Source organism: Pinus tabuliformis, chromosome Q (genome assembly GCF_031772625.1).
Source record: "Pinus tabuliformis cultivar Carrire ecotype Pingquan chromosome Q, CPIR1, whole genome shotgun sequence".
Classification (NCBI taxonomy): Eukaryota; Viridiplantae; Streptophyta; class Pinopsida; order Pinales; family Pinaceae; genus Pinus; species Pinus tabuliformis.
This window is the reverse complement of record NC_142296.1, coordinates 1,323,017,172-1,323,038,648: the sequence shown is the minus strand read 5'-3', so window position 1 is coordinate 1,323,038,648 and position 21,477 is coordinate 1,323,017,172. Positions and strand designations below refer to the sequence as shown.

The 21,477-nt window shown below is 37.4% G+C and overlaps 1 protein-coding gene across 1 annotated transcript in view; it reads right to left on the bottom strand.

Annotated features, from left to right (window-relative positions):
• Positions 1-20,995, bottom strand: part of LOC149224710 (ubiquitin carboxyl-terminal hydrolase 2-like) — a 60,264-nt gene extending 39,269 nt beyond the window's left edge. The window contains exons 1-2 of the mRNA XM_089388259.1: positions 19,005-20,995; positions 18,676-18,829 (exon numbers count right to left, since the gene is read on the bottom strand). Of these exons, the coding sequence (XP_089244385.1) occupies positions 18,676-18,829; positions 19,005-20,995 (2,145 nt within the window). The remainder of the gene's footprint in view (positions 1-18,675; positions 18,830-19,004) is intronic.
• Between the last annotated feature and the right edge of the window lie 482 nt (positions 20,996-21,477).

Here is a 21,477-nt window from a genome sequence, read left to right as displayed (position 1 = left end):
TCTTGAGCAGGTATTGAGCAGTGGAGGCAGGCAAGCAGTGGAAGAGATTTGGAGATCAAATCTGAGTTGTATTGTGTGTAACAGGTGGAGATACTTGTGAGAAGTATTATGCTTTGTAATGTTACATGATTCAATCAATATAATATACAGATAGTGTGGGGTTTTTAGCGAGATGCTTTCCCCGGGATACATACTGTGTTTATGAGTTTGATTGATGCTTCTATGTGCGCCTGTGAATGTTTCTGCTTCTGTTAATTGATGATCAACGTAGAGGAGATTATGTATTATACATGTTCCACTTATAATTGTATGATCAAGATAATCTCTGTGAATATGTGTTAAATTATTCAAAATTTCTACAATTTACACCTTTGATTTTGTCTCCAAATTGACCAAAAAGGCTACACAAAGCACACAGTAGACTTGTTGGCATAATGACTAACCCAATTCACTCTATTAGCATAAATATAATCAAAAACATGCAATAAAATAATGAGAATGGTGGATTAAGTCGAATTAGGAGGTTGAATGAGCCCAAATAATTATCCATTTTTGGGGCTCATCACCAAGTACGAAACCCATGCTTTAATAAGTCAATTTGTTTTATAATAAAAATTATTCTTCTTTCTTGTGACAAATACATTACATCATGACTCAAATACAATTATGAAGACCGGCACTAGTTACATTTTCAACAATATGTACATCATTGTTAATGAAAGTTGAATTCATTCCCATTCTGGTTGATTCCAAAAGTGGTATGAGAGCATGTGGAAATTTGAGATTGAAGATTCAAGAAGATGTCTAATGAAGATCTGCAAGTGGGGTGTTTTGTTCTTGGTTTGGAAAACTTTTGACCCTCGAGTGCTTGAGGATGCTCCTTAATGAAAAAGAATATGCACATGAAAATTTTTGCTCATGGAAACAAGTTAGAGCCCTTTTTTGAGAAATTGCAATGCAACCCCCTGTCACGGGAATGGGGCCTTTTGAGGTATGTGAGTTTGGGCATTGACTGAAACATGTTGAAAATTGTAAAAAAAATTATTAAAGCCTATTGCAACATTATCTTAATGTGGGATGAGAAATTTTACAAAGAAATTTAATTCAGTGAGAGATTTTTATTTCTAACTTTAAAAGAAGAAAAGATTGCCCAAGATTTAAATATCACAGTTAGCACAATATTAAAGGTGAAAATGCATAAATATTTTTTATTATTTATTATTGGTTTATTGGAATAAATGTGGTTAAACATTAAGTATGGAGTATTAGTAAGCTTTTGAAGTATTTTGTGGAGTAAATTATTAATTATCTTTGCAAGTGGAATGTATTTTTTATTTGGTATTTGAGTTTAATCCATATTTTATTGGTAGTTGAAGAATGTTGCAAGGTAGATGAAAGTGAAAATAGTAAAAAATCACAAGGTTTTTTAACTTTGTTTAAGGATTTGTAAAATTTAATTGAAAATGGAAAGTAAAGATGTTTTCCATAATATAGTATGTTCACTAGCAAGGTGGGTATATTTACTTGATTTTCTATATTACTTTCACAAGCAGCAGCTTTATGTGTGGGAATAAGTATAGTGAGGAGGAAGGGAAACAAAGAGAAGTCAATGCTAATAAGAGGAAAACCTTGGTCACATAATTTCCAAGTGAATAATGTGAAAGAAGTTTCCACACATCATGTGAATGGAAGTCACATCAAATTATGATTGAACATGAAAGGTATTTAAAGAACTATATTGACATTAAGAAAGTGAAATGTTATATTATTGACATAAAAAAGAATGGTGAAGGATAAGTGAAATGAGAAAGTAAAAGTAAAATGGTTAATTGTGAATTTACTTAAGCTTAGAGTTAAATGTGATGGTAAAAAATTCTAAGTCTAGTGGACTTGTATCAATTATTTTAAGGTTTTACATATTTAATGTGCATGAATTAAGAATTTATGAAAGTTCAGATTATTCACCTCAAGAAAGACTTCATTTAAAGAGATAAAGCAAAGAGGCATGTATGATCATGAGATTATTCACTTCAAATGTAATTTAAGGAAGACTTCAATTGAATATTGAAGAGTTAAATAAAATAGGTGAGGTGTGTATGGTCATAATATGTAAATGAGCATATGTAATGATTTTGTAGTTTGTTGAGTAGTATCATGGAGTAATGGTCACATTGAGAAGTAGAGAATCATTTTGCATGCTTGTTGTACCTCATTCAAAATGATGCAATGAGGTGTGTTATAATTGGGTGCATTCTCGGTTGAAGTCAACACCCTTAATTTTCTGAGCTTTAGTTATTATAAATTGGCTTGAATTACTAATGTATTAAGAGTTATTGAACACTATAATACTCTCTATTGTTCATAACATAGTAAAAATAAGCAAGGACACTCTCTCTAACATTGAACTTGTTTACAGAATGCAAAAGACAAGATCGAGTTTATGCAACTCAAATCCTAGCTACAACAACATGAATTACAAAAAAGAGTCATGATTCTGAATTGGTTCTTGTTAAGAACAACTCCCTTTTTTACTCTAACTCCCATCAACAATCAAATATTAATCATATTTTTGAGGCCATTTTAGGAGCATATCTGCATAAAAATGTAGAGGTTCAACATGCGCTTACTGAACCTAGAATTAGACCTTGGGAATAATTTTTTAACAACGAGAAGAGAACCGATATTGGATATGACAAAGATGTGTCCTTTCATACTATGGACTATTCCAAGCCCATCTAGTTTCATAGCGTTGGGTTTCTTCAAGATGATTCATCTTCTCTTGCTCCTATTCCATGACAACAATTTGTCAAATGCTAACATTGTGATAGAGTCAGCCATGTGAAAGTTCATGGTTTTGACCTTCACGTTTGTGAGCAATGTGGTATACACACTCATCATTCTGACAGATGTTCTAGAAACAATACTCCTTCAAGAACAAATATGAACCTTGGATGGATCGCTTCTTGGCAATAGTCTTCAACAACCAAAAATATATACTGGTCATACCACATGATTTGTTCTCAAGTATTGACTTGTCTTGTAGTGAAGATTTCATCTTCTCACCTTATATCTAACAAGGGAGGGAATTGATGGTTAGTTAGTAACTTCTAAGATTCATCATTCGATGATTCATCAAGTGAGCCTAAGCCAGCCAAAGTAAATTTCCAAATCCTAGAGCAAAGTCAATCTTAGTCAATTTCAAAGTTGTATCCAAAGATAGAGTCATGGTCCATGAGCATGCTTTTTGGTTGGTGGTATGCTTTAAACCACCACCTATAGAATACTTTGGTTTTTTATAATTTAATTTGTGGTCATACTAGAACTAACATCAATTTGTGGTCATCTTTAAACAATTTTTAGGGATCACTTCCACTAGAAGATACTTTAGCTTCTAGTAATATTCGAAATTGTTCCAGGAATTGCTTTAAGATTTAGTTCCAAATTTAGTGGTCAGCCTTAAACCACCATTGGTGGAGACCTTGAGTTCTCTAGACTAATTTGGTTTGTGATCTTCCTTAAACCACATTTTTCAGAGAGCACATTCAACCACCAGTTGGCATGAAATTTCACACTTTATCTCTCTACTTGGACTCTCCTTCAGATTAAAGGGGGAGGATTGTTAGACACCTAATTCGTTAGGGTTATAGTGAACAATTACTAGAAGTCCAAGAAACCTTGGAAGTTGAATCTAACGGTCTCAACTTTTTATTTGTGTGTACATCATTATTAATGAAAGTTAAATTCATTCAATTTTGATTGATTCCAACATCATCACACTCATTCAACATGACTTTCACTCATTTAAGAAAATCATCTAAGCTCATGATAGTAATAATTACCTTAGGCTTTAAAACCAAGTCAAAATGTACCTCCTCTTTTTTTACTTCTTATAGTAACTCACATGTAACTCCTTTACACTCATTAGCAACACGCTAGGACCAACTTATTCCTTTTCTCCTTCATCTTGCAAAAGTAACAAGACATATTTCTAACCATTCTTCTCAATAGAGTAGGTGTTCTTCCTCCCATCATGAATATCCATTTTATCAACACTACCATGGTCTTCCAAACAAAATATGAAAAATATCCATGGGAATTATGTCACATAATACCTCATCCATATATCTGCCAATTTGAAATTCCACCTTACATTATTCATTCACCAAAATTTGATCTCCTTTTTGCAACCATGATAGTTTATAAGGAGTAGTGCGTGTCCTCCTATTTAAATCTAGTTTTTCTACCATTTTAATAGAAACCAAATTATTTGTACTACCACTATCAATCACAACTTTATGACACTTAACCTTTAACTTACACAATCTGAATAAGCTTTTCCTCTAGGCTAGCACTTTTCCTCTAGGCTAGCTCTTTGGCTTCTTTCTCTAATTTAATCTGAACTCTTTTCATTAATAGGAAATATCTCGCTTTATGAATTTCTTCGGTTTCCAATGAATTCACACTTTCCTCATTTGCATATGCCACATGTGCACTTATCTAACTTGTTGGAATATTCTCTAGACATTCCCATGACTTGTTGGTAGTTTCTATCTCTACCTTTTCCTATTAGAAAAAATTATTTCTCAAAAGTCTATGTGTGGGAGTCGTGGTTATCATCTTTAAGTTGAAGTTTAAATTCTAATCATACTCTATTTAAATATGAAACCTCAACTATGTGTAACACAATTTGGAGATCCAAATGCTCCATACCAATCCAGATATTTCCCCAACTAAGCAATGATCCAAATATCTTACACTTAGATATCCTTTGTTACTTTGAATATTAAATATTCATATGCTAATGTTTCAATCCAAATATCTGGCATCTGCTCCTTGATGTAACTTAAAGTTACTTTCGAACCTAGATATCTTGCGTTTCAAATATGTAAATTGATCTAGAATCCAAATGTTGGTTATAGCTTGTGGTAGGGTCCACATTGAATAGTTTAAAATCTAAATCATAAAAATTCAATTTGGAATTCGGTTGACAACTTCACTCCACAAACTTTTGTTGAACTAGATATTTTGTAATCTAGATACCTATGATCTACTAACTAATCTATCCATCATTTAAATCAAATGTCTCTACACTTTAGAATCTAAACTCAAATTAAAATAACCCCAATTCAATTTTGGATGATAATTATAATTTCAATCCTAAAACAATTTACATATAACACTTAACTCTTCTTGAAACAAATAAAGAGAACTCATTCTCCCCATCCTCAAATAATCATGATCATCATAAAGATATGAAAGAACACACAACTAATATATAGTAATTTATGTAATATTTTTTTTTGTCAGTCAAAGGAGCTTCCATTATATTATAAAAAAAAAAGCAGAGTACATGGTGATAGTCTACAGCTCTCCCTGCTTCATTCCGATCGGATTTGTTAGCAAGGAGCGTGGATAGTAATGTAAACCATGTATCCATTCATTCCTATTTCCCAAGGAAAAAATAGCCATACAATCCAAAAAACACGCAAAACTAGAAAGCAACCAATATTTCTCATGTTAAGGACGAGGAGGAAAATCTTTGCCACCCAAAGCTGCTCGAGGACCATGGACTTCATGGAAATGGAAGTCTATGTGAGCCAAACATGCCTTAATTTCATTCATTCTCTCATTTGTCCAACACTGACTGCATCTCACGGAGCACTGTTTCTCTAATATCTCATTCTAGCTATATTGAACGTCAATGATAAACGTTGCAAATTCATTTCGATCGTCATATCTATGCTCATGGAGGATTTCTAGGTTAGCTTGGATATCCCTCAATTGACCAACAATTATGCCAAGTGAGGGATGTTTAATTATGTGGACCAGTGAGAGGGAATGGCCCTACACAATTTCTCCCTCCATTTCCAAACCACCCTACTCATCGTCGCTAATTTCCCCTACCGTCTCAACACAAACTCCTTGGTTCCCCCTATGGACACCTCCTCTATGAGGTCAACCATGCTAGTAGGTCACCGTACCTGAAACACCAAACACCGAGACTATACGCCTAGGAAATTTCCACACATGTTGAAAACTCTCTATGGAAACACACATAGGTTTTCAAGCCCTAGGCTTGGCACCAACTTAGAATCAATGAAAGGTTTTTAGTGAGCCCCAAAGGACCAGAGCAAGTAGGACTAGAATAAGTGGACACCCTAAGTGTATTCACCACCGATGAAGGGACACCATAACCAAATGACAGTAGCACCTTGAGTCACTGTGGTCCGCTTATTTCCTTAACACCCACTTAAACAAAAAGAAGCCATAACCCAGGTGATTCATTGAGGAAATACCATTCTAAGTGGAGGGGTTAAACCCCACCACCTTTTCCACGCACGACAAACCAGAGGCCACTCAAACACCTGATCCACCCATTCATAGACCAGAGCACCAAGGTCACCTAAACAGATAAATTTCACCGCCGCATAAGAAAATCAAAGACAACAACTCCACACTTAGCCTATAATAACATGTCTACCTCTACGAAAACTTCAGTGATGAAGAGATGAGTCCACGGTACTGGAAGACTACCAAGTATGCCATGGATGGCCTCAAGGCTAACAAACATCAACAAATATTGATATAACCTTTAGCCTAGATCCCAGATGAACACTCGAGCTACTCATGTTCACAAATCTGCATGTGCTTTCCAACCTTCACCAACGTCGTGACGCCTTCTTGGCTCTCTAGAGGAGCCCTCCAAGCAAACCAAGCAGGATAAATTTCCTAAAACACAATTTTTCATTTCCTAGCTGATGATTCTAGTCACCACCTCCATCACCAGTTGTATTAAAACAACCACATCCTCTAGCGGGCCACCCAACCTGGTGTACACACCTTCTCTAATATTAATCACCATCGCGTGGGAGGGGATGAGTACTGCAAGATGACACCGTTACCAATTTATTCACCCCCAACAGGGAGGATTTGTCTTGTTCCACCAATCGAGTAATATTTTCTATGTCTCCAAGGTCTAAGTCTGAGGAGCTCATGACTGAATGCCAACAAGTGGCAACATCTTGGTGGCTATCCATAGTTCCCTAGTTTTCTAGCCAATGGGAAACCTTGTTCCCTGACCTCCTTGTATGTGATGTGATTACACATGGGAAAATAAGAATAAGATCCATGATTCTTGAATTCTGGGTTTCTAAGCGCCAACTGGTAACTAATTTTAAAGAGGGAGTTCCATTGGTCAACTTTTGAGCCAGTTGAATGACGAGGCTTGAATCACATGATAATTGGACATTAGAAAATGTGAGCTTCCGAGCTAGGAGAAGCACTTTTTCAAGAGATATTAATTCATCTAGATTGTTTTTCATAGATCCATAGTATCCCGTGAATATGCCCAAATTATTACCTTCAGAGTCTCTGAGGATTCCACAATATCCCACCGCTTCGGGATTCCCTTTAGAGGCCCCATCAAAGATGATTTTAACATAACCATTTGAGGGTGATGAAAATGGAGGGTGATTTATCTTAGGAACCCTTTTTAGAGGGAGGAATCCCAACACCAGCACCTAGGCTTTGTTGACAATTAGATTTTTAAATAGAGCCATCCTCCATTGTTTGATCGTGACAACCAAGTTGTCTCACAGGTGATCAAGGTGGCCAAAGATGATTTGCACTTTTGTCCATAAGGTTTTAGCTTATGGGCATGTATTTAATAGGTGTTTTGTTTTTTCCTCCATCATTCTACAAGTTGGGCACCTTGATGGACCAACATACGTTTTTTTTAGAAGACGGTCCCAAGTTAAAAGTTGATTAAACCGACTAACCATAAGAAATGTGAAACCTCTGGCCAAAGTTTCGACTCCCAAACTTTTTTCCATACCTTATTTTGAGGTAGGTAAGCGTGATTCACTAGGATATGATATGCCTCCTTGACTGAGAAGGATCCTAATGCTTGATATCCCCATCTTATTTTATCCAGGGAGTTGGAAATGGGGACTCTTCATTCCCACAAGATTCTATTAAAGGTTGGGTAGCTCTTCGGGGTTTCATCCAAATGCCAATCCACTTGAGATTTCCAAACTTTTCATTCATCTTAAGGGTTGTTGTCTCTCCATGATCCAGGGGATCAGTAAAGTGCTCAAAATCCAAAGTGTTCAAAAGTGCTCGAAACTTGTTCCAAAGTGTATATCTCGATGACCTTAATCCTCGCAACTTGAATCGCTCAAAACTAATATCGTATGTTCTAGATATTGCGTTCTGGTCATTTTCCAAAATAGATAAAACAAAATGTAGGTTGGTTACAGGACTGCTAACTGGGCAAGATGACTGGGTAAGGTGACTGGGCAGGACGACTGTACAATTTGGGCCAATGGTAGGCTTCCAAGTGTTCTACTGTGATTGGTTTAATTTTTGTGGGTTTTGATTGGTGGTTGAATTTGTTATGTGGACCAATGGTGGGATGTCACATGGCCCAGTCATGGGCTGCCACGTAGCACCCTAGTGTCAAACAAATTCTGGCAAGGGGCCGACCAAAGGCATGATCAGAATCGAACACAAGACCTCCGAAGAGGCAACACAATGCCTTATCACTAGGGTGCATGGTGTTACTTAACATGTATTGTGCCAAACATTTATTTAAAGTTTTTGCATTTTGTTGTTGGGGGATGGGGTCGGGGCTAATCCCTGACCCTCAGTCACCTTACTGCCCCGAACCACATGGTGACCATGTAACCACAGTGAAGTCACAATGGAGTTTTGGCATCGGCATGAATAATAAGGGAGAAGGCCGGATTTTATGGCACTCATGGAACCATTTCCGAAGAGCCATGGGCTATGGCAATGGGGATGGGCAGTTAACCCCAGCCCTAGGGCACACGGTGCCATGTGGCCCAGTTTTTCTGTCATAGGACTTATATGGAATTTAAATTGAGCAACAGAATGCACCTAATTCGGTGTGAATCTCATCGGTGTTGGGTGAAAATTTTGCTCCACACGCCCTGTAAAGGAGGAATTCATAGAACCATTCGCAGTTCAATCCAGTTTGTAGATTAGTTAGCAGAGAAAATTTGTTGAGAGCATAATGTCTTCATTTTTGGCTAAATTGAGCCCATAAAGAACCTAGCTAGGGGTTTTTTTATTGTTATGAAGCCATTGGAGACATAATATTTACATTCTGAGCACTGTAAATCCATGTAAACACAAATTTGAGCACTTAAAGAAAGAGGCCCAACATTGGAACTTGGTCCAAGAGATGTAGCCTAGGAGGGGTGAAATACTTTATCATATTTGTGGTTATGTGTTTCTGATATGGTATATTTGTCTCTTTTTATTTTATGTGTTTTGCAAAGTGATCCATTGCCCAAAATACATAAAATTTGACGTGCAACTTTTCTATCACCTTCAAGTTTTCATTACAGATCAGTTTGGTATCGGAGCTCGAGGTTATTTTCAAGGTTTGATTTTGTTTGCAAGTGTTTTCTAATGCTTATAAGGTTGAAGCTTAAAAGAGGAGAAGGAGAACTTGTGGAGCCAAGGTCTCAAATTGTTTCCTGGAGAACACTCACACCTCAAGCTTCACTAGTCATGGCACATGAAGAAGGTACTGAAGGGATGTCTGAACATGAAAGAACTTTTAGAAAATCTGTCTTTGAAATGTCTAAAATGGTAAAAGCTCTTTATGAGGAGAGGAACTCAAGGTTGCAAGGAGAGAGATCAAAGCCTCCAAAAGGAGATGGAGGAAAAAGAGACGAACCTCCAAAAGGGAATGGAGGAAATGGTGACGAGCCACCACCTTCACCTCCATCCTTATCCTCACCTTCATCCTCATCTTCTTCTACTTCTGCTACACTTTCACAAACACCTCCAAATTATCCAAAGGGACATGGTAAAACTCCTTTGTTAAATATTGACATAAAGTTTGAATTGCCTATGTATGATGGAGAGGTAGATGCTGAGAACTTAGATAATTAGATTCGTCAGATTGAAGTGTATTTCAGGGACAAAGAATCAAGGATGATGAGACCCAAATTTAGATTTCTTCTCTTAGGTTGGAAAGTGCAACACTCGTTTGGTAGGAAGCCAAAACTCAAGAGGACATGAAGAAACATAGTAAGGTTTTATCCTCTTGGAATGATTTTGCTTTTGCAATAAGAAGACAATTTTATCCATTAGCATACATGCAAAAGGCTATAATGGATTGGAAATATTTTAGACAAGCTAAGGGTCAAAATGTGCAAAGCTATACTCAAGAATTTATAAAAAGAGATTTGATTTTGGGTATATATTTGTCCTCCCAAGACACTCTACTAAAATACATTGGAGGTTTACATAGTTATTTGAGACACACAATTCTCATGTTTAACCCTACAAAACTAGATGAAGTTTGTGTACAAGAAACTCATTTAGAAGCAAGAGGGAAGAATGTTTTTGAAGAAACTAGTGAGAAGTCATTTAAGTCTGGAGACAAAGGAAAAGGGAAGTTCAAAGGAAAGGATAAAAATAATGCTTCAATCAAGAAAGAGGGAGAAAAACTCACATGTAAGCATTGTTCAAAAGAAGGCCATGATGAAGACCACTGTTGGAAACTTCATCCTGAGATGAGACCCAAAAATTTTAATAACAAGGAGAAAGAAAAGACAGTTTCAACTACACAACAAGATCTAGGATCCGATTCTAGAGATGAAACAAAAATCACAACCATGGGATTGAAAGGTAAGGATTAAATTGCAAGTACTAGTTCTTCTAGCAAACCCATTGAAACTCAAAATAAAAGAGAAATAATAGAGCTTTTCAATATTAGAGTCATCACAAACATAACAAAGTAGATACTTTGTTTGAAAATGGATCACAAGAAAACCTTATTTCAGAAGACATTGTCAAGAAGCTAAATTCGGAAACCATTCCTCATCCTAAACCTTATCCTTTGGGTTGGGTATGTGACAATTTCAAATTGCAAGTCACAAAAAAATGTATACTTAAATGTACCATCACTACAAATTTTATTGATGTGGTAGAACTTGATGTAGTACCACTTGACATTTTTGGGATTGTTTTGGGAAGCCCATACTTATATGACAGGAAAGCCATATTTCATCACCATGAGAACAAGTATCATTTTTTTTTAAATGGAATTGAGTACATTGTTAGAGCACATCACAAGAAGTTGAATTTGTCTCTTGTGAATGCCGGACAAATGAAGAGGTTTATTAATGCTAGCCATAATTTTGCATTATTGAAGATTAAACATAAAGAAGTTGAGGAATTTGAAGCCTTCAAAGAATGTGATGCAACATTAAATTATGATTTAGTTGAAGTTGTTAACACATGTGATAATATGTTTTAGGAATCTGACATGTTTCCTCCTAAAAGAGGAAAACAACATGAAGTTCATTTGCAATAGGATTCATCACTTTTAAACATTGGTTTGAACAAGATGCCAATGTTAGAGAATGCAGGAATCAAGAAGCAAATGCAAGAGCTACTTCACAAAGGGAACATTAGCTCTAATACATCTTCTTGTGGGTCTCCTAGTGTTTTGGATTTGAGGAAGGATGGTGCAAGGTGATGGCAATCACATTTGGTGAAGAGTCAAACCAAGTACAAGGCGAAACATGATAAGCATTGTGTTGACCACAATTTTCAGGTTGGAGATGAAGTAAGGATTTGCATCAGGAAAGAAAAACTTCGAGGTGAAAAGAAATTGAAATTGGGTAAGCCTCCTTTGATTGAAGACCTAGGAGAGAATGTTCAAAATTTTTCAATAGAATTTTTCCCTCTTGAATATCTTGAAGAATTGTAGCAAGATCTTATCCTTGATAGAAAAATAAGAACTTCAAGAAAAAGTAACAGGAAGCACCTTCATATAGGGCTCAAAGGTACAAAACTAGGGAAAGCCAAATGGATTGAAAAGGGAAGGGTTAGGGAACTGTACCCTCATCTTTTTGTTGACTAAAAATAGTCTTTTAGAGGTCCACAAGCTTCCAGTTGGGAGCAGTGATCTAGGGGATCAGAAAGTGCTCAAAATTCAAAATGTTCAAAAGTGTTCGAAACCTATTCCAAAGAATAGATCTTGAGCTTATCCCCACCCCATGGTTTCAGCATCTATAGACTTTAACAACGAGACCGCAGCCATAACCCAAAACGCCAATAGTTGAGGCAGGGCGGAAATTTAGGGACCAGCACCAGATCACGTGGCGACCATGTAACCACAATGAAGTCACAATAGAGTTCTGGAATTGAGCACGAAGAATAAGGGATAAGCCCGAGTTTCATGGCACTCATGGAACTGTTTCCAAACAGCCATGGGCTATGCTAACGAGGGCAGATGGTTAGCCCCAGCCCCCAGGCACATGGCCCCATGTGGCCCAGGTTTTATGCCATATGCCTTATAGGGAATTTAAATTGAGCAATATAAAGCAACCAATTTAGCGCAAATCTCACCGATGCTGAGCGATATTGTCACTTGGCGTGCTCGGGAAACGCAAAATTCGTAGAACCATTAGCAGTTCAGTCCAGTTTGTAGATTAGTTAGTAAAGAAAACTTGTTGAGAGCATAACTTCTTCATTTTTTGGCCAAATTGAGCCCAACAAAGCCCAGCTAGGGGTTTTGTTACTGTTCTAAAGCCATTGGGGACATAATATTTACATTATGAGCACTATAAATCCATGTAAACAATCATTTGAGCACTTAATGAAATATGTCCAACATTGGAAACTAGACTAGGAGATGTAGCCCCAGAGAGGGGTAAACTCCTTTATCATTTTTGTTAGTGTGTTCTAATATGGTATATTTGTCTATGTTTATGTTGTTAACTAAGTTTAGAAACCATTATTTTATGTGTTTCTCAAAGTGATCCATTGCCTAAAAGACATAAAATTTGACTCACAACTTTTCCATCACCTTCAAGTTTTCATTACAAATCACTCTAGTAGTATGCTATTGTCTTTGCATTTTGATTTATTAGGGCTATTTTTATCACTAAAAGATCATTGACCTTGTCTAGTCTTAACATTTTTTGCCATGAGTCCTCCCAGAAGTAGGCAGAGGTCCCATCTTGAATTTCCCAGAAGAAGTTATCTCTGATGAGATGGATATTTGTTAATTTTAGGTATGTTTTATGCTAGAGAAATTTATTTTAATTTTCCAGATTAGCAATCACATCAACATTAAAGTAAACTGTAGATAGAACATAAATATAAATCGCAAAAGACATGCCAAGACAAGAGGACACAAGATGTGGCGCTAGCCAAGGACAAACCCCACAATGTGTGGGGAAACCCTTGATCAATTATTCTTTTATGTTCTTCAAAGTTCACCAAAGAAAGTGAGAGAGATAGTACATTTACATCAGAAGTCAATACTTTGAATTATATAGATCTGAGCATAGATCATCTCCTATAACGATGATACATGAGATCAGTTGAATACATTCTGCTTCAACTGATTCTCCTAGGTGACGGCTTCACCTATCCATTTCGTTCATCTGTTGCGCCTTACCATGCATCATCATGTTGCTCATGATCATTGTGCTGCCCATACATCAAGTTGTCCATGACCTCATACTTCATGTTGCCTGTGTGTCGTGCTGCTTCATGATTTCATCATACTGCCCATACTTATGATTACATTTATCATGATATTGTCCATGCTCCATGTATCATACATCATGCTGCTCATAATGTTGCCCATGCTATCCTTCTGTTACTTCATTATGGATTTATTACACATATCATCCTTAACTGCTTGCTATGGCTTGTAGCCTAGTAAAGCAGCTAGGCTATCCTCCACGTAGTCCCATTATTTGCTTATTACTGTCAATATGACCAGCGTTCTTCATAACCATGCTGGACTGCAGTTATGACTGAAGCAGATTATATATGCCTGACACAATGAAGCATATATATGACCGCTCCCATAATATATATGACCGTTCCATGATGCTGTATTCTTGCGTATGATGACTGTGTTCTTGCGTCCCATGATGTTGCGTTCCATATATCATGAAGCATATATATATATGACTGAGTCTAGATGACTGTGTTCCATACAACGTAGCGTCCTATGATTGCTGCGTTCCATATATCAGATTGTCTAGCGTATCATGACTGTCCAGCGTTTCAACTGCGTGGTATATCATATGACCTACGTGGTATTATCAGTGTCCAGCGTATCATCTTCATTGCCCCAATGTATGTGTCTCTGCCTGCGTGTTATACTGTGCATATATATTTCCATCTATGCATATATTATATGGCCAGCATAATGCTATGCATATGGCCAGCGTATAGAGATTCATTGTGAGCAGCGTATAGGTTTGCACTGACTGTAATTGAGGGCATTATCTGCGTGAGAGCTAGGGCATCATCTAGGCCATCGTATTCTCATGTTCTCTCCTTCTCCAAAAACCCAAGACGTGGAGAGGAGATCACCTCAAGAATACATATCTGAAATGACTTCAAGTCCTTGCCAATTTATACTAAAATGTAAGTGATGAATAGGCATGTCTTTTGGGCTTTTGAGCCTACTCAAGTTGCTAGTCGGCTAGATGATAAATCCATAATCAAAATAAATTCATATCTTCATGAATACTTATTGGAATCTGATGATCTTCAAATCAATCCTACACCTCTCGACGAGAGGGATCCAATAAAAATATCAGCTGCCATAAATAAGCTGACCCACATGGAGTTTGGCCCTAGTTGCCAATTTAACACTATTCCATCGAGCAAGGTTCCATAACGTCGATCCCATTGGTAACTCCATAGATCTCAATATTTCTATTAGGTTCTAACCTTAACCATACTTCTTAGTCCATGTGTTTCCACAGTTCATTGTCGCATTAAATCCAACACCACCATAATTTAGCACCCATGACATTGTTAAGCAACTTAGGATCCACCATGCCCAAGCCCCCACAAGCTATTGGGAGGAAAATTTTATCCCACACTACAGGTGTGCACTTCTTCTCTATGTTGGAGCCCTGCCATAAAAATTTGTGAAAAATAGAAACGATCTCGTTATAAATACTTTTGGGAGTGAAGAGAACCAACAATTTGTATATGGGGATTGCTTGGAGAACTGCCTTCAGTAAAGTGGCCTTGCTCACTATATTTCATCGAGAGTGAATTTATAGAAAATCCCATAATGCGAGCCAGATGGTGTTGAATTGGGTTAGAAGTACTAAAAAATATAGATTTGATTTTTTCTTTATTAATGATCATACCTAAGGCTTCTTGAAAATTCTCAAAGATATTGCCTAGGGCGTTGGCTTCATGTGTCAATGGCTCTCCATATAGCAAGTTGTCATCCACAAACTGTTGATGAGTCATTGTGAGCTCAGAACCCGAAACTCTCAGACCTTTTAGTTGTCCAACGTGGGTTGCCCCCTGATGAGCCTACCCAAACCCTTAACCGCTATAATGAACATCAAAGGAGAAATGGGGTCACCTTGACGTAGCCCTTGGAAGACCTAAAGGTACTCATGGAGGATCCACTGAAGAGAATATAGAAAAAGGGGGTGGATACCAGCAATCTAATCCAATGGATCCAGTCTTTTGTGAATCCAAAATCCTTCAAAGTGCATGTGAGAAACTTCCAACTCAGTCAGTCATAGGCTTTGGAGAGATCCAGTTTAACCAACATTCCCGATTTTTTATTACCTCTCAAAGAGTGGATGATCTCGTGGGTTGAAACTATCTCGTTAAGAATTTGTTTATCCTCCACAAAATCGGATTGCTTAGGACTAATGATATTGTGCAAGAGGGGCCAGTCTGTAGACTATAACAGAAGAGAGGATTTTATATATCACGTTGCAAGGTGCGATGGGGTGATATGCATTGGGATCGTTGGCCGCATTTGTCTTCGGGATCAAGGTGATGAAAGTCACATTTAAGTCATACCAAATATACTCAAATTGTGGTACTCTTCCGCCAATCCCACTACATCCACTCCAAGGAAGTTCCAACAGGCCTTGAAGAATTCGAATCTAAATCCATTTAGGCTTGGAGATTTGTTAATGGGCATTTCCTTTACTAATGATTATATCTCCTCAAATGAGATTTTTCTCATCAACACCATTTTCTGCTCCCCTGAGATTAAACAAGGGATGGGATTAGCGATATGCTCAATGGTAGTTGATCAGTCCCTGATTCCTTCCAACATAAAATTGGAGAAATGGGAAATCAACTCTTAAGCCATGTCCTAGTGGTTTTCCACCCTAACTCCCTCCTTAGAGGTGATAGAGGAAATCTTGTTATTATGTCTATGGTTAATCATAGAGCGGTGAAAGAATTTGGTATCTCTTGAATCTGTCTCCCTCATGTAACCATTGGATACGTGATTTTTGTCTCTATAACACCTCTTCTTGTTGGCAACACTCTTTTAAATCATGTACAAGTCTGCCTTCCTCCTTTGCTAAGGCTTCTGAGTGACCTTCCTTTATGATTTGGCTTTGGACTGATTCCATTTTATCTTCCAACTCTTTCCTCTCTATGAAGATGTTGTCAAACTCTTCTATGTTCCAAGTTTTAATTTTGAGCTTTAGTTCCTTTAACTTGTGTTGGAAATTTTGCATCTTATTCCCCTCTTGCACCTCTATTTCCTTCTCCCAATGTTCCATTTTTTCCACAAACCACAGTTGGCTAAGCCAAAATTTCTCAAATATAAAGGGTCTATTCTTTGGTGATTTCTTGAGATATACGTTCAATCTAATAGGCCAATGATTCGATAGCAAAATCGTAAGGATTATGGCTTCCATAAATTGATCCTAGAGAATTAAGTCTTCCAAGATGAGGAATCTATCTAGACTACTAGCTATTTGGTGTTTTCCTCCCCTCCTATTGTTTTATGCATATATTCCATTGCAAGTCTCTACATCCATGATTTTCATATTTAGGATTGTGTCATTAAACATTTCAGAAATCGGATCTGTTCGCCGCACTCTTCCCTTGATCCATACTAAAAAAAACTACAACATTGTACTATCACCTGATCCTAATCTATTTTTCTTCTCTTCTACATCAAGAATTTTGTTGGTATGTATGAAAACCTCCTTGAACCTGCAATCCTCCTCCAAATCCTCTGGTGTTTTCGTCTTGGTTGTTGGTCTTTTTATGCCTTTGTTCTTCTACTTGTCCACATCCATGAGTTGTAATGTGAATTGCACCACTTGGTTTTTTGCATCACCTATTTTGTCCAAATCACCCAAAATTGTAAAAGGGTTTTCATCCATAGTGTTTTGTGATTTTGTTGGAGCCACAGCTAATGTCATGTTTCTTTGGCGGGTTGAGCCGCACATTTTCTTTGTTGGGGCTACTGATTCTGGCATTTATTTATCTTCTTGTACATATCGATTGGAACCCTTCTTCAACCTTTGTTGTCATATTTTGTTGCTCCTTATCTATTGTAAGCACACGGTCCTTAAAGAGGTGGTCGTATTAATGGCCGACGACATTTGAATGGTACATGCTCGTAGTCAAGGCACTGCATCCAAACTATGTCATGGTATTCCAACTATTGACTCAGGAAGACACTGAAAAATGTTCATGTGAAGACAAATCCAAGCATAGGTTGCATGTCTTCTCTGCTTTGTGATCTCCGAGATCTTCACAAATTATCCAATCACATTCCTATCCCTTTAAGAATATTAGGCTCCCAAAAATCTTCCAACAAGGAGAAGAGGCGAACACACACTGGAGCTACCAAAAATTGTTCCTTTTCAAGATTGCAGCACTCTTCCCAGAAACAAATAAATAAGCCCATGTTATTCATAAAGTATGGACCATTCTCAAACACTCGTTTATGATCTTCCAAATCTACAAAGATCACTGTGAAGAAGCCCTTTTTGCTCGGATCCACAACACAATCTCATGTTCCTACAACTAGAAGTCTATGAATTTACAAATTAAGGCATAATCCTTCATGACTTTGCGGATTTTTTCTAAGCAGTTATTGGGAATCACAAATTTTGGGTTTTTAGTTGCTTTTGACAAACATTACCCTCTCCCTCTAGCTTGCCATTAGGCACCCATCACTAGTAATTATGTTACATTAGGGACTCATAGGAAAATCCATTCTCATCGTTGGCATCATTCTTCGAACTGTTTACGATATTCCTATAGGAGGGCCTACGAGGGACCACTCATAGGACTCCCTTGTTTAACATCTACCTTGCGTTACTCAATCCTGTCACTTCAATCACCAATTAAACTACCCCAAAACAATTTATGTAATGCTAATAATCACTTTAAATTTTATAAAATTATTATTATATATATATCTTTCCTATCACCTTAATATATCCCAAGTGATTGAGAAAATGATTATGAAATCATTTATATTAATATTAATATTTCTTTCCTATCATCTTAATTTATCCGAAGTGATTGAGAAGATGATTATCAAGTCATTTATATTAATATGAATCATTTTTCATATCCAGGTTATTTGTTATCCTTTCACTAAGTTTATAAAAACACATTTTGGCATTTGGCAATAAAACTGGAAAAATAAACAGCCCCTGAGATTAAAAAAACAACATTTAACATAAAATAAAATATAATATTCTAATAATAATTTACGAAGGTAATTGATTATAACGGTGAATTCGATATTCTCTAGGTGCGGATCTCATCTCTACAATGTTTCCTGTAATTCCTTATAATCTATACTTTCTCATAAAACAGTATGTAAGCCTCGCTAGCGAGAACTGCTGTGGAGGATACCTTCCTAACAAGAGAATCACTAATATTAAACCATTGACAGACAGAGCCATCTTGATCACCTCTAACATATGCAACATAATGACCAAAATCCATGGTGCCTCCATGCTCAACCACTCCAATTAATCGGTAAAGACAGTCATCTTTGTCTGGAGAGCTGCATGAAAACAGATGAATTAAAAACTGTTCAGATTGTAAAGTGAATAAGCAGACAACAACGCTGGAAGTGAAATCCACTACAGTCATCCAGGGTGAACCAAACATATGGTGCCCACTGTAACATAGAAAAAGAGCAATATAAAACAAACATGCTTTAAAAGACTGGTAATTACCTGGAGTCCATATACGGCCTGAGATCAAGGGTCTCTTGAAAGGCAACATGACCTCTCAACTTATTTAAGCTGCCAAATGAGCCATGCTTGAACCTTTTTAAATGGATGGTTAGAACAAGAGGAGCCTTGCTGATCTGATATCCTTTGGTTGCTTCCTGTGATATGCCATTAAAATTGGTTTCATTCTCTATTGTCTTTGAACTTTTTTTCTTCAGTCCATGTGTCTCTTCCTCTTCACTTGCTGTAAATTTTTGGGATTCCAAATCCCATTTTCCCAAATTTGCAGATGTTCTGATACCCTCTTCCTCCGAGCTTGTGGATGAAGGCCTTTCAGCATTATTTATCCCATCAGTTTCTGACCTCTCTTCAACCGCGAAAGTTCTTAAAACAATTTTGTTGGAATGACCCTCTGCTTCCTGCGATATGCCATTAAAATTGGCTTCATTCTCTATTGTCTTTGATCTTTTTTTGTTCAGTCCATGTGCCTCTACCTCTTCACTTGCTGTAAAGTTTTGGAATTCCAAATCCCATTTTCCCAAATTTGCAGATGTTCTGATACCCTCTTCCTCCGAGCTTGTGGATGAAGGCCATTCAGCGTTATTGATCCCATCAGTCTCTGACCTCTCTTCAACTCCGAAAATTCTTAAAACATTTTTGTTGGAATGACCCTCTGCATCACTGCATGAAACCCCCTGTGCAGAGGAATCACATATTGATTCTCCATTCAACCTGCCATTAAATCCCTCACCCTGCTCTCCCTTTGCTCTTGCATTTTCCAGATTATGAGAACCATTAACAAGCTTAGAAGCACAATTTGGACATCTCCATTCATTTTCTCCACTAAGGGTTTCTGGGCTCGTGAACTCCACCAAGCAACCTTCAACAGATATTGGAATAATTGCGGGCTTCGTATCTTCCAGGGTTTCAGTAATTAAAGGCATAGCCTTAAACAAATTATCTCCATCGTTTCCGCCATACAAAGGGCTTTCTGATTCACAAACATCTATATTTTTTCCCTCAACTACACAGCTTTCTGCTGCTGGTTCCTCATCATCATCATTATCAGAAAGATGCAAAGTATTATCATGTGAATAAGGGTCTACAATTGATGAGGAACTGACGTCTAATTCATTGTCTGGCCCATTATCAGTGTTCAACTCTACAGACGTTTGTGTTACTTCAAACTCATCACCGGCAACAGAATCCATTGCTTTGCAAAGAAGAGAAGACTCACAACCACCAAGCAAACCAAAAACAGATTTAGAAGTAGTGGCCTCATCATTCTTCAATGTGGTTTTGGAGGATGATGGGTCATTTTGGCTAGGCAATGAGATTTTTATGTCCTCTGATTTACTTGGAAGGGACAGTGACAAATCATAAAATGGCTCGTATGTCACCGAACGGTAACCACATTTTGAACAGCAAATTGTGCTACACAGCTGACCTTGAAACACACGATCCACCAAAGTTGCATTATTCCTCTGGTTCGAGCATTCATCGGTGTTGCCCTCGGCTGCCTCTCCATCTCCACAATTAGTGGACTTTGAGTTTCTTAAACTCACTAATTCTTCATAGTCCAAGTTGTCAAGTAAACATCTGAGCAACTCATGGCTATCCTGCTGCCTCAACCCCCTAAACTGACGAACCTTGGCACAAATTGCACTAAAAAGAAACTCGGGATTGACTGCCTCATTTCCTGTACTCCACAATGTAAATTCACAGTCAACATTATCTGCTTGCTTCGATCCGTCTGAACTTGTTTCAACATACAACTTTCTCAGAGCTGTAGTGATTGAGCCTTCGGGAAATTGTGGAGGTTTCATGAAATGATCACGAAACAAATCCACCGCAAGCAAATTCTGCATAACGGAGTTGAAGAAGCAAGTGTTGCCAATATTCCTGAGTCCTTTGACTATGCGCCTATTGAAGGTGCCCCCATCCTTCTCACTCCTGTTTGCATCCATTCGTTGTTCTTCTTTCCTGCAAGCCATCTCGCCAGAAGCCAAATAAAACCTTTGAAAATCGGAACTGAGGCGGCCCTTCCCCCTTTGCGAGGTGACCGAAATAGTTTCCTCGACTCTGTAAAAAAAACTTGGTACTTGCTCGAACTGTGTCCAAATGAGTCTCGCTCCTTCGCTCGTACTGTCGTCAAAGGATTTAATGTCAACGTCCGAAGAATTGATATCGGATTCAATTTGGTTTCATTCAAAGAAAAGAGGAATGGTTTTTAGATATACAGTGGAATAGTTTCAAATTCAAATACTTCTGCTGGATGAATAAAGGTATCGTCGGTTTTGAATAGAAAATGTTTTTATTGATTAATAATAAATTTATAATTATATATTGATTATATTTAATTTCTAATAGGGATAAGTTATGAGTTAATACTTAATTAGTGTAGATTTATTTTGAATATGGATTTATCAGAGTGTAATTTGGAATGAAAATGGATCTAAGTTGGTACTTTTGCATG